General features: G+C 41.9%; 1 protein-coding gene across 1 annotated transcript in view; it reads left to right on the top strand.

Annotated features, from left to right (window-relative positions):
• Window positions 1-14,982, top strand: part of BCKDHB (branched chain keto acid dehydrogenase E1 subunit beta) — a 318,960-nt gene that overhangs the window by 96,871 nt on the left and 207,107 nt on the right. The window contains exon 4 of the mRNA XM_073589685.1: window positions 6,993-7,126. Within this exon, the coding sequence (XP_073445786.1) occupies window positions 6,993-7,126 (134 nt within the window). The remainder of the gene's footprint in view (window positions 1-6,992; window positions 7,127-14,982) is intronic.

Raw genomic sequence — 14,982 nt, 5'->3', positions numbered from 1 at the left:
TGTTGATGGACCCCCGGAGCCGGTCACCCCCTTCTTTCCTTGCGCAGTGGGAGAGAGATTTAAATATTTCTTTTATGGAAGATGAGAGAACTCAAAATTTTAACCTTGTACACTGTGCCTCGATTAGCTTTAGGTTCCAGGAGGCTGGCTATAAGATTTTGTCCAGATGGTACAGAGTGCCCTCGAGGTTGCACACCATATTTCCGTAAATTGACCCCAACTGCTGGAGGTGTGGAAGGACAGAGGGCACGATTTTTCATATTTTCTGGCAATGTGACGTTTTGCAATAATTTTAGACTGGTGTGGGAAATTATTTGTCGGGTTACGGGCTGTTCCGAAAAGTTGACTCTGGCTCTGATACTACTCCAACATAATTAAATCCCTCTCTGGATCTATAAATCCTCTTTGTTGAAATTTTTGATCATGGCTGCGAGGGCTTGCATCCCGGAGAGATGGAAGAGTCCTGCTCCTCCAACCATAACTCAGTGGATCGCAAAAGTCAATGAAATTATGTATATGGAGGACCTCACCTCATCCATACATGAATCATACCCAAAGTTTTGGGCTACTTTGCTTGGATGGATGGATTTTCAAAGCTCTAGTGAGTATTGTGATCTAATGCTGGAGGCAAACCCCCCTGAGGTTAATTGAAAACATCAGGCTGAGTGGTGGACTTGGTCGGTTGGGTACTCCTTCCCTTACCCTCTTGTTATTTCCTTCCCTCCCCCTTTTTTTTTTTTTTTACCTTTCTTGGTTCCGTTACTTATATCCCCCTACTCTATTTTTTCGCTTCAACTGCTCTCCTTCTTCCTCTGCTCTGTCTTTTCTTTCCTATACTGTTTGTTAAAAGTTAAAAAATGAAAGACCCTCCGAATTGACCTCTACTACCGGGTTCCCAGATGTTAAGGACTTGTGGACGATTGTCTTTGTCGTGAGTTAAGTTGTATTGCTTGTATTCGTCTACTTGTCTGGTTTCAATTATTATGTTAACCTGGATTTCATTGTGAGTCTTTAAATAAAGAATTTTTTTTAAAAAAGGTACTACACGTATACATGTTAATATCTACATCTAAGTCAGGCCGCGACCAATCAACGACAGGCGCAGCTGTTTGTAACGGTAAGCTGCGTTTGTAACGGTAATCAGCGACAGGCGCAGTCGGGCGCAGCGCTCAATGTGCGGATGGTACCCAGGGTCCAGAGGAGAGGAGACTCTCCTCCAGGCCCTGGGTAGCATAAACCTGTAAAAAATAGAATTAAAATAAATAGTGATATACTCACCTTCTGATGGCCCCCGGACTCTCCCTCCTCTCACCACGCGCCCGGCACCTTCCGGTCCCAGTAATGCTTTGCGCGAAACACCGCTGATGACGTCGCGCTCTCAACATCATCAGCGGTGTTTCGTGCAAAGCTTTACTGGGACCGGAAGATGCCGGGCACGTGGAGTAGAGATTGGGGGCCGTCGGAAAGTGAGAATATGTAAAAAATAGAATTAAAATAAAAAATAGTGTTATACGCACCTTCCGATGGCCCCCGATCTCCACGTGCCCGGCACCTTCTGGTCCCAGTAATGCTTTGCGCGAAGGGCTGGAGATGACTTCACTCTCGCGAAAGCGCAACGTCATCAGCGGTGTTTCGCGCAAAGCATTACTGGGACCGGAATATGCCGGGAGCGTGGAGTGGAGATCGGAGGCCGTCGTAAGGTGAGTATATAACTATTTTTTATTTTAAGACTCTAGAATACCCGATGCGATAGAATTGGGCCACTATCTAGTATTATAATATGTACAGTGGGGCAAAAAAGTATTTAGTCAGTCAGCAATAGTGCAAGTTCCACCACTTAAAAAGATGAGAGGCGTCTGTAATTTACATCATAGGTAGACCTCAACTATGGGAGACAAACTGAGAAAAAAAAATCCAGAAAATCACATTGCCTGTTTTTTTTTCATTTTATTTGCATATTATGGTGGAAAATAAGTATTTGGTCAGAAACAAAATTTCATCTCAATACTTTGTGATATATCCTTTGTTGGCAATGACAGAGGTCAAACGTTTTCTGTAAGTCTTCACAAGGTTGCCACACACTGTTGTTGGTATGTTGGCCCATTCCTCCATGCAGATCTCCTCTAGAGCAGTGATGTTTTTGGCTTTTCGCTTGGCAACACGGACTTTCAACTCCCTCCAAAGGTTTTCTATAGGGTTGAGATCTGGAGACTGGCTAGGCCACTCCAGGACCTTGAAATGCTTCTTACGAAGACACTCCTTCGTTGCCCTGGCAGTGTGCTTTGGATCATTGTCATGTTGAAAGACCCAGCCACGTTTCATCTGCAATGCCCTTGCTTATGGAAGGAGGTTTGCACTCAAAATCTCACGATACATGGCCCCATTCATTCTTTCATGTACCCGGATCAGTCATCCTGGCCCCTTTGCAGAGAAACAGCCCCAAAGCATGATGTTTCCACCACCATGCTTTACAGTAGGTATGGTGTTTGATGGATGCAACTCAGTATTCTTTTTCCTCCAAACACGACAAGTTGTGTTTCTACCAAACAGTTCCAGTTTGGTTTCATCAGACCATAGGACATTCTCCCAAAACTCCTCTGGATCATCCAAATGCTCTCTAGCAAACTTCAGACGGGCCCGGACATGTACAGGCTTAAGCAGTGGGACACGTCTGGCACTGCAGGATCTGAGTCCATGGTGGCGTAGTGTGTTACTTATGGTAGGCCTTGTTACATTGGTCCCAGCTCTCTGCAGTTCATTCACTAGGTCCCCCCGCGTGGTTCTGGGATTTTTGCTCACCGTTCTTGTGATCATTCTGACCCCACAGGGTGGGATTTTGCGTGGAGCACCAGATCGAGGGAGATTATCAGTGGTCTTGTATGTCTTCCATTTTCTAATTATTGCTCCCACAGTTGATTTCTTCACTCCAAGCTGGTTGGCTATTGCAGATTCAGTCTTCCCAGCCTGGTGCAGGGCTACAATTTTGTTTCTGGTGTCCTTTGACAGCTCTTTGGTCTTCACCATAGTGGAGTTTGGAGTCAGACTGTTTGAGGGTGTGCACAGGTGTCTTTTTATACTGATAGCAAGTTTAAACAGGTGCCATTACTACAGGTAATGAGTGGAGGAAAGAGGAGACTCTTAAAGAAGAAGTTACAGGTCTGTGAGAGCCAGAAATCTTGTTTGCTTGTTTCTGACCAAATACTTATTTTCCACCATAATATGCAAATAAAATGAAAAAAAAACAGACAATGTGATTTTCTGGATTTTGTTTTCTCAGTTTGTCTCCCATAGTTGAGGTCTACCTATGATGTAAATTACAGACGCCTCTCATCTTTTTAAGTGGTGGAACTTGCACTATTGCTGACTGACTAAATACTTTTTTGCCCCACTGTATGTGTGTTTATAAGCTTGATGTCACAAAGTTACATAATATCTGCTGAACAGATTTTCGTGAGTACAGGCAAATAGAAAATGCAAATGTGCATTATTACCTCCTGCAGATTATGGTGCCTGACCCTGACGCACGTTTTGGTGTGTAGCCTCCTTGTGAGGATGGCTTCACACCAGCAGGAGTACCTCTTTATATCCTTGCACAACTAATTATATCCCTAGATTTTAAAGCCTAAATTTATCCCAAATGTGGATAGGTTGAGCAGCGAGGCAAGGATAGTTAGGGGTGGAGACACTCCTTGTGGCTGTCCAAACACGTGACTCAGATTGTCACACACGTGGTCACGCGAGCGGGAGCTGGGTCACATGATGGAGGTGCTAGCCATTGAGACACTCCAGGGGGTGCGCCTGCCCACTCAGGCAGACGTGCACAGTTACTTAGGTTACTATTATTGAACATTTTATCACTAATTCAATTAACTTTCTTTGTATAGAATCAACGGAAATGTGTGCACAAAACTTTCTGAATTCATGTATTCAAAATGTATCTTTATGAGATTTTCACATTGAACACACGTACAGTTCATATTACCTGTCTGATGACTGCACAAAAATCACTGTTCCATTTCATTCACGATTCTAGTCTTACACTGTGTTCCAAATTATTATGCAAAAAATATTTCCTCATATTTTCTCTAAATTACCTATATGAATTGCAGTCATTGTTATTTTCCAGTCATCTACTATTCTAGTATAATTGCAATGTTTTTGAACAATCTGCCTATGAAAAGAGTATATTTTTAAAAATAATAAACACTCAAAATGCATGTTCCAAATTATTATGCACAGTAGAGTTTTCAACCTTTTTATTTTTTTGAACAAAAAAAATGGTCAATTGTGAAACTATAGCATTATCAGCTTATTACAAAATGAAATCAAAGTTTTCAAGTCAAAACTTTCTTCTAGGTGATGTTACATTTGCACATAGGACCCCTTGTTCGAAAGAAGCTTCTGAACTCTCTTGTCCATTGAATTTGTCAGTTTTTGGATGGTTTGTGCTTCAATTGTTTTGCATGTGGACAGACTACCCTCCCAGAGCTGTTGCTTAGATGTGAACTGCCTCCCGCCATCATAGACACTCCTTTTGATGATGCTCCAGAGGTTCTCAATGGGGTTGAGGTCAGGGGAAGATGGTGGCCACACCATAAGCTTGTCCTCTTTTATGCCCATAGCAGCCAGAGATGGAGATGTGTTATTTGCAGCATGAGACGGTGCATTATCATGCATGAAAATGATCTTGCTGCGGAAAGCACGGTTCTTCCTCTTGAACCATGGCAGGAAGTGCTGTTTTAGAAACTCCACATAGATTATGGAGTTCATCTTTACCCCTTCAGGGATCCTAAAGGGGCCGACAATCTCTCTCCCCATGATTGCAGCCCAAAACATTACTCCACCTCCTCCTTGTTGGCGCCTTAGCCGTGTTTTCATGGGGTGTCCATCAACCAGCCATCCTCCACTCCATCCATCTGGACCATCGAGCGTTGCACGGCACTCATCGGTGAACAAAACAGTTTGGAAGTCAGTCTTCATGTATCGTTTGGCCCATTGGAGCAGTTTCTGCTTGTGTGCAGTGGACAGAGGTGGTCGACAGGATGGCTTACGCATAGCTGCAAACCTCTGAAGGACCCTGCATCTTGTTCGGGGGACGTTGGAGGCACCAGCAGCTTCAAAAACTTGTCTGCTGCTGTGACAAGTCATTTTTGCAGCTGCTCTTTTAACCTGACGCAATTGCCTGTCGAAAGAGTCCTCAATTTTTCCTTATCAGCACGCACACGTGTGTGCTGGGAATCAGCTACATACTTCTTGATTGTGCGATGATCACGATGAAGTGTCTTGGCAATGTTGATTGTAGTCATGCCTTTACCTAAATACTCCACAATTTGTTGCATCTCAGCAGCCGACACATCCTTTTTCTTTCCCATTTTGGCAAAAAATGTAGGCTGCTTAATAATGTGGAACAGCCTTCTTAAGTAGTCTTGCCTTTATTTGGACACACCTGCCAAACTAATTTGCACAAGTATCTGCAATTGCTTTCAGTGATATAAAGAGCCCTGACACACATCACCATCAATGAGTTTAAATGACAAACAAAAAAATTCTAACCTTATCACTCCTAAACTCTTTTTGCATAATAATTTGGAATAATTTCTCTCGTCATGTTACAATCACATCATTTAAACGATTATTTGCTCGTGTAAGCAAAACCTTGCTGACCGTTTCCCACATAGCTTACATATGATTATTGGGTCCGAGCAGGAGAAAATATGCAGCTGAAAACTCCTTTAAAACATTTCAGCAAAATCTAAAATGTAGTATCAAACACACAAAGAATGTTCTAAATAATAATGAGAAATGATGGCTTGATTTTGGTGTCCCAGTAGTCATTTTCTTGTCCTATGAGCTTTCAGGTTGTCAAGCAGTTATGCACCTGGCTCTAGATTACTATAATAAAGCAATTGTAATGGATTGCGAGAATATTAGTCTTCCATTTTAAGTGTGACTGGTTTGGTTAGTAATAGTTTTATGCTTTTTATATGCAAAATTCTTCAACTAACTTGTATGCTTAGAAATCTAAATTGTAGTATAATTTTCAATCTGGATTGAACAGCAAAGGTGTAAAATAAGAGAATAGGTTGAAAAGCAGAAGTCAAAACGGCCTATGTCTTGACACCATCACTCCGCCAATTTGACACTTTGTCATGTTTTCACTTTTTTTTATTTTTATAGTATAAGCCATGAATTTCCAGCACCTTAAGGGGCATTTGCACTGTAAGATAGTGGTGAACGAGCATTGTTAAAACTACTCGATTCACGACTATCTTGACATGAGGAAGCCATGTTGCCGATCTCCCAATGAACGAACAAAATGCCCGTACACGGGATTAAATAATCTTTTGTTTCGTACAAAAAATAATTGTTCTCTGCAGTGCATTGTCCTGTGTAATCAGGACTCGCACTGCTGAACTTAACATAATGGTAGCTTACGAGCATGGAGTGAGCTAGTATAGACTGGTGACTGCGCCTCTGACTCAAAGCTCAAGGCTGCTGGGAAAGTTAATTTCCTCGCAGTATCTGCAAGTTATTGGCTTTTTTTTTTTCACATGCTATGTTCTTTTATGGTACGTTCAAACAAACTTATTTTTGTCCTGTGTACTGTGAAATGTTTTTTGTTTAATGCTTAATTGAAACTGGGCAATCATTGTAAGCCATACAGATGTTTAAAATGTGATTGCCAAGACTGCACCATGTTTTTTTAGTTTCTGGGTTATATACTGTCGCTCATCATATGCCATGGAATGAGTGATCTGATTCCCTTTCCTAGTAGGCTGCTAAATGCCACATAATAGAAAGTGGCAGTCCTTACCGGAACTGTGCTATTTATTAGGCCTGCCGATAATAGCCGCAATGTTTGTCACTTGATTTGTGTATGACTTGTCAGCTTTGGTTTTCCTCCTGCCGGCAGTGATTCATATTTCAGTTAATTTACAACTTAACAAATCACTTCAATGGGTAACTTGCCAATTGTTGAATTTGTTTTCCAGGTAATGACAGAGTTTTCAACACCCCCTTGTGTGAACAGGGAATTGTTGGATTTGGCATTGGAGTTGCAGTTGCTGGCGCTACCTCTATTGCTGAGATCCAGTTTGCAGACTACATATATCCAGCATTTGATCAGGTTCGTCCACCCACTATATGGGATACATAAGACATACTGTATCTTAATATGTGTACCAAGCTGTGGTAAATGTACAAGTGCACATCTCCTTTTGTTTTTAGCTTTTTGTGGCTATTAGATTTATATGTTTTATATATGATTTGTTTACAATAAATTTGAACTTAGCAATGCAATCTAGACATAGTAATGTTAATGGCGTTGCCTCAAGAAAAATCGACAGGAGTGCACCACTCTCGGTCCGTGTTTTCCTGCTTTGTCTTGGGCAGTACAAAATCTTTTAAAGCACACTGCTCCTGTGCTTAGGCTTCCTGCTGTATTGTGCAGAATCTTCAGGAGTGCGCCGCTCCCAGCCCCTGGCTTTATGCTTTGACTTGGGCAGTGCAGTGTTAGAAATACAATTGCAAATCTATAAGCCATCTCCTAGTTATCATAGTAAATACTTCACTGTGGCTGAGACCCCCCAGCTCCCTCCTCTGCAAACAGGTAATAAAAGAGGATTATCTAATGAATAGCAGATGTGAGCACCATAACCAGCGTGCCCAGGAATGCGGAGGGGGAGAGCTTTTGTCCCTGGCCTCCATGTGCTTGAGACCTGCAGACAGACCCGATGTCAGTTTCTGTGTTCCATTCAAATTATGAATACTGAGGTTTTTATGAGTGGCATAGATATGACAAATATGAAAGTCATATTTTTGAAGTTGCGGCGAACGAAACACATAGTCTTGCGTTTCCGGACGTTGACCATAACATTTTCAAATTAAATAACTGATATATGGAAAACGCTATCCATGCCATGTTTCCTATCTATATAAAGGTAAAGTTGTAGTGGGAAACATCACAGTAATACAGTGGGGCAAAAAAGTATTTAGTCAGTCAGCAATAGTGCAAGTTCCACCACTTAAAAAGATGAGAGGCGTCTGTAATTTACATCATAGGTAGACCTCAACTATGGGAGACAAACTGAGAAAAAAAAATCCAGAAAATCACATTTGTCTGTTTTTTTTTTCATTTTATTTGCATATTATGGTGGAAAATAAGTATTTGGTCAGAAACAAGCAAACAAGATTTCTGGCTCTCACAGACCTGTAACTTCTTCTTTAAGAGTCTCCTCTTTCCTCCACTCATTACCTGTAGTAATGGCACCTGTTTAAACTTGCTATCAGTATAAAAAGACACCTGTGCACACCCTCAAACAGTCTGACTCCAAACTCCACTATGGTGAAGACCAAAGAGCTGTCAAAGGACACCAGAAACAAAATTGTAGCCCTGCACCAGGCTGGGAAGACTGAATCTGCAATAGCCAACCAGCTTGGAGTGAAGAAATCAACTGTGGGAGCAATAATTAGAAAATGGAAGACATACAAGACCACTGATAATCTCCCTCGATCTGGTGCTCCACGCAAAATCCCACCCCGTGGGGTCAGAATGATCACAAGAACGGTGAGCAAAAATCCCAGAACCAAGCGGGGGGACCTAGTGAATGAACTGCAGAGAGCTGGGACCAATGTAACAAGGCCTACCATAAGTAACACACTACGCCACCATGAACTCAGATCCTGCAGTGCCAGACGTGTCCCACTGCTTAAGCCTGTACATGTCCGGGCCCGTCTGAAGTTTGCTAGAGAGCATTTGGATGATCCAGAGGAGTTTTGGGAGAATGTCCTATGGGCTGATGAAACCAAACTGGAACTGTTTGGTAGAAACACAACTTGTCGTGTTTGGAGGAAAAAGAATACTGAGTTGCATCTATCAAACACCATACCTACTGTAAAGCATGGTGGTGGAAACATCATGCTTTGGGGCTGTTTCTCTGCAAAGGGGCCAGGATGACTGATCCGGGTACATGAAAGAATGAATGGGGCCATGTATCGTGAGATTTTGAGTGCAAACCTCCTTCCATCAGCAAGGGCATTGCAGATAAATCGTGGCTGGGTCTTTCAACATGACAATGATCCAAAGCACACCGCCAGGGCAACGAAGGAGTGTCTTCGTAAGAAGCATTTCAAGGTCCTGGAGTGGCCTAGCCAGTCTCCAGATCTCAACCCTATAGAAAACCTTTGGAGGGAGTTGAAAGTCCGTGTTGCCAAGCGAAAAGCCAAAAACATCACTGCTCTAGAGGAGATCTGCATGGAGGAATGGGCCAACATACCAACAACAGTGTGTGGCAACCTTGTGAAGACTTACAGAAAACGTTTGACCTCTGTCATTGCCAACAAAGGATATATCACAAAGTATTGAGATGAAATTTTGTTTCTGACCAAATACTTATTTTCCACCATAATATGCAAATAAAATGAAAAAAAACAGACAATGTGATTTTCTGGATTTTTTTTTCTCAGTTTGTCTCCCATAGTTGAGGTCTACCTATGATGTAAATTACAGACGCCTCTCATCTTTTTAAGTGGTGGAACTTGCACTATTGCTGACTGACTAAATACTTTTTTGCCCCACTGTATCTTGTGCCTGGGGCCTCCAGGAGTGAAGATACTGTAGAATTTGGGAATACCATAATTTGTAAAAGATTGAGCCACATCTCTTGCGAGTCACCGGAGGGGGAAGTATGTGGGTGTAACTTGTGTTAATAAAAGCAAATACCAAATTTATAGTCTTTATCAGTCCTGGGAGATGCAGTTTATCTGTCCTGGGAGATGGAGTTCTGTCTGTTGCCTCTCCCATAAGATGAGCTCCCCTTCATAAAAAGCCAGAGCCAACCCAGCAACATCGGGATTAGTACATTTCTTCTGTTTCTCCTTTTTGTTTTATGTAATTGTTTATACTGTACTGTTTTGTCCATTTTGTAACATCTTCGTATATTTTTATAAACGTTGACTACTTTTTCAGATTAAATGTATAAACTGTAATAACTCCATTCCTCTTTCTCTGTAACCCAATCTCTTGAAGCAATACGCTACCTCAATGGGTGTACAATTGGCCTGTATAGACGATTGGCGGTGGCAGCTAGTTCCTTATGTTGTTGTGGAATTTGTATGTATGATGGACTGGCCCATAGGGGAACAGCCCCAGTGCAGATCTGGGCCCTCAACTTCACTGTATGGGCAGTACTTGGCATAATTCACTTGATTCACTATGTACAGAAAAAAGCAATATCTCAGCATTCAGTAACCAAACTACTCAGTTTATTAATTAAAGCAGGGGTCTCCAACCTGTAGCTTGGGAGCCACATGTGACTCGCCGTCCCATGAATTGTGGCTTGCGGTTGTCTACCAGCTTGGTGCATTAGCTCCAGGTCTAGCAAACAGGTATGAGGAGCACATTTCAAAATGGTGAATTTTGTCAGTAGCCCTGCACAGAAGAGCAGATCTGGATGCACATATACTAGTCTTAGGGGTTTTGATTTAATTTAAGTATGGTACGCTGGAGGCAGGATGATACTACCTGTGAGAGGTGGCGCCTGAAGCTGGATGTGACAGTGTGTTGGAAGTGCTGGATGGGAGAAAACTGAACGAGGGATTTGTGGGGGCCACTGGATCTTGTTATGCTGCTTCAGGGGGATTTCTGTGGAAAAGCTTTGGTTATCATTATACCTGTGATAGGGTCTCTGGTTGCCACTACTGTGAGGGGAGAGGGAGCTGGATGTGGCTCGCGACCCTCTCTCAAAGCTGAATGTGGCTCTCTAGGTCAGAAAGTTTGAGGACCACTAATTTAGAGAGAGAGTTAAATTTGTGAACTAGGGTAGTGTAATATTTGTATGCAGTGGACCCCCTCCAAAGTCAGTTTCTGGTGGGCCCATGGCACCCCAGTCTCACACTGACTGTATGTATAATATAAATATGTAAGTATAAATAATCTTGAAATTGTTCACAAAATGAAGTATTTCTCCCAGAAAATTATTGCCATTGCACATGTTTTGTTATACACATTTGTATTTCCTTTTGTGTGTATTGGAACAGCACACAAAAGAGAAAAAAGGCACATTGGACATAATTTTACAAAACCCCCAAAAAATGCGCTAGACAAAATCGTTTGCACCTTCCCAAAAATGTGGGTAAACAACTCTGTTCAAATTATGTGATGCTTGTTTAAACTCGCCTATTTCAAGTAACACGTGTTGGCAATTTGAAAATCACACCTTAAACCAGATAAAAAGGGTAGAAGTTGACTCAATATTTGCATTGTGTGTCTGTGTGTACCACACTAAGCATGGAGAAGAGAAAGAGGAGAGCTAACTGTCTGAGGACATGAGAACCAAAATTCTTGAAATATATCAACAATCTCAAGGTTGCAAGTCCATCTCCAGAGATCTTAATGTTAATGTTCCTTTGTTAACGTGCGCAACATAATCAAAAAGTTTAAAACCCATGGCACTATAGCTAATCTCCCTGGATGTGAACGCCAGAGAAAAATTTATGAAAGGCTGCAAAGTTCCAAAGAAATTCAAGATGTCCTGCAGGCTTGGGGTGCATCGCTATCCTTGAAAACAATCCTTAGACATTTGAATGAAATGCTATGGCAGGAGACCCAGGAGGACCCCACTGCTGTCACAGTGACATAAAAAGATAGACTGAGAGAGCTTTTTGGTAAAGCATATCATTCTGTTTACTGAACACCGAATGAGGCCTACAAAGAAAAGAACACAGTACCTACAGTAAAATATGATGGTGGTTCACAGATATTTTCGGGTTTTGCTGCCTCTGTCACTGAATGACTTGTCCATGCAAAAGCATCATGAAATCTGAAGATTACCATAGGATTTTGGGTCTCAATGTAGTGCCCAGTGTCAGAAAGCTGGGTTTGCGTCCAAGATCATTGGTCTTCCAGTAGGAAAATAACTCCAAACATATGTCAAGAAACACCCAGAAATGCATGGAAACCGCTGGAGAGTTCGGAAGTGGCCAAAAATGTGTCCGGATCTAAATAGCATTGAACACCTGTGGAGAAATCTTAAAATTGCTATTGGAGGAGAAGGTACCCTTCAAATATGAGAGACCTGGGGCAGTTTGCAAAAAAGAGTGGTCCAAAATTCCAGTTGTGAGGTTTAAGAAGCTTGTTGATTGTTATAGGAAGTGATTGATTGGATTATTTATTTCAACGGGTGTGCAACCAAATATTAAGTTAAGGGTGCCAACAATTTTGTCCAGCCCATTTTGGGGGGTTTGAGTGGAAATGATGTCCAATTTGCCTTTTTATTTCCTCTTTTTTTTCTGTGGTGTTCCAGTATACACAAAGCAAATGAACCTGTGTTTAACAAAACATGTAATTGCAATAATTTTCAGGGAGAAATACTTTATTTTCTGGAACAACTTCAAGGGTGCCAATGCCTTCGGCCATTACTGTATATATTCCATAAATTGGAGATTTTTCTACTATACGTTTGCTATGAGTTCCCCAATAACTGTCCTAGTAGTGAAGACAGCCGCGTCCTCATCCATCACTTGTCGGCCACTGGCAAAATTGTCCTGACATTTAGAGGTAGTGTCGTCCCTGACCAACAACATCTTCAAAAGCACACCTCTCCCATTTCTTGACCTCCTTCTCTATCCTGGGCAGTGCAAAATCTTCAGAAGCGCACAGCTCCCAGCCCTTGCCTTCCTGCTTTGCAGGGGACTGTGCGCTCCTGAAGATGGACAGTTCAAACCAGCACTGTGAACGCATCGTTGGTTTGAACTGAGCGTTCTCCCATGCTGCTAGCATACACTGATTTGCCTCAGCAGGATGGGATGAGTGCAGTGGGAGCGAAGCTAGTCGTATCCAGCGATCTTGTCAACTTCAGATTCGCACGAGCAGGCTGTAAATAAAAAATCCTGCTTGTTTTACGCTCTCCTTGCTTAAGTAATCAACCACGCTGGGAATGTGGGATGCCTGGTAGTCCCAGCCATGAGCTGAGTGTTGTAAAATTGAAAATTTCTTTGTTCTTCAGAATGTACAGGATTTGTAATAAGGATATATTTTGAAGTTCCTTTTTTAGGACCACTTTGTAATTTTCCCCATTTATGAACTTGCAACAACCCCTCTAGGAGACAGATTTCACATTGAAAATATAAATGTCTTGGCATTGGTATACAAAGATGACTAAATATTGTATTATGTTTTTGAAAATATTAAAATCCTACTCTTTAAAGCTACTTAAAGGGCTTGTACCATAAAGTGTATTCAAATTTGATTTTTAACAAAACATCTTGGAATAGTAATTTCCACAATTGGATGTGTTAAAAAAAAATGTTCCTGTGCTGAGATAATCTTATAAATGTGCCCCTGCTGTGTAGTATGTAATGTCTGTGACCGTACAAGGGACTTGGTCTGATCATACCACAGCTACTGGGCAGGTGAGAAGGAAAAGTGTATACAGACAGGGCAGTACGGGATCACAGCTGATTATTTTTGTGAGGTAAAACATTTCACTGCCTGTGTTTTTTGTTTTTCAATGCTTTACCTCAAATAAAGAACTATTTGTTATCCCGTGCTGTAATGTCGGTATAATTTTTTACTTCTTCCCCTGCCCAGGAGATGTGGTTATGATCAGACCATGTTCCTGCATGATGAGATACAGACATTACACAGTACACAGCAGGGGCACTTTTATGAGATTATCTCAGCACAGGAACATTTTTAACACATCCAATTGTAGAAATTAATATTCCAAGATCTGTTGATTCAAATGAAGTTTGTGGGAAAACCTCTTTTAACCCCTTAATTACTGCTGATATGTCTTTTAATGGCAGCAGTTAAGGGTAATTATTCCTCAGCTCCACTATTTAACGGTGCTGAGAAATAAGTGTATTGTGCCCCTCAGCGTCGGAAATTCTCCGGGGTCTCAGCTACCGAGGGTAGCTGAAATCCCGGAGAACATAACTTGGGTTGGTTTTTACCATCTCCAGTGTTGCGATCACCGTTATTCACGGAATAACGGTGACCGGCAAAAAATGTCTGATTTCCCATTTAATTTCTCTCTCCTCTGATGTGATCTAGCATATTAGAGGAGAGAGAAATGGGGTCCCCCGGTACCTAAAGTGTCTCTGAACCCTCCTGCTTCCCCCGGTGATTTCCCCCGCCGTTGGGGTCGGCTTCCTAGAAGATAATGGCAGGCGCTTGCGCAGTGCACCCGCCGAGATCTGCCAACCGGCACCCGGCAACAATAAGACATTTTTCCTATCGGTTAATAATAATAAAATAAATTTTATTTCTATAGCGCCAACATATTCCTCAGCACTTTACATTTCAGAGGGGACCTGTACAGACAATATAAATTACAGCATAACAATAATCACATAGATCATAACAGATACCAAGAGGAATGGGGGCCCTGCTCGCAAGCTTACAATCTATGAGGGAAAAAAAAGGTAGACTCGAAAGTGGATGGTAACAAATGCCCTGATTGTTTGGATCAGCCATAATGTTAAGTGTGTAACTGTACAGACACAGAGGGCTAATAGTTCATTTTGATCACTGTGATAGACCCTATCACAGTGATCAAAATAAAAAAAAGGAAATTAACCCCCCCTTTATCACCTCCTTAGTTAGGTAAATATAATGAAATAAATGTATTTATTTCCATTAGGGTTGGGGTTAGAGCTAGGGTTGGGGTTATAGCTAGGGTTAAGGTAGGGGCTAGGGTTAGTGTTGGAGTTATAGTTGGGGTTATAACTAGGGTTTAGGTGGGGCTAGGGTTAGTGGTATGGTTGGGGGTATAGTTGGGGTTATAGCTAGGGTTATTGTTGTGCTAGGGTTAGGGTTGAGGCTAGGGTTAGAGCTAGGGTTGGGGTTAGGGTTGTGTTAGGGTTAGGGTTTTGTTGCGGTTAGAGTTGTGTTGAGATTGGGGTTGGGATTAGGGTTAGGGGTGTGTTGGGGTTAGGGTTGGGGCTAGGGCTGTGTTTGGATTGGAGTTAGAATTGGGGGAT

Source organism: Dendrobates tinctorius, unplaced genomic scaffold, assembly GCF_039654945.1.
Source record: "Dendrobates tinctorius isolate UK_male_01 unplaced genomic scaffold, ASM3965494v1 ptg000111l, whole genome shotgun sequence".
In the NCBI taxonomy this organism is placed as follows: Eukaryota; Metazoa; Chordata; class Amphibia; order Anura; family Dendrobatidae; genus Dendrobates; species Dendrobates tinctorius.
Note: the sequence above shows the minus strand (reverse complement) of the source record. Positions and strands in the feature narration are given on the sequence as shown.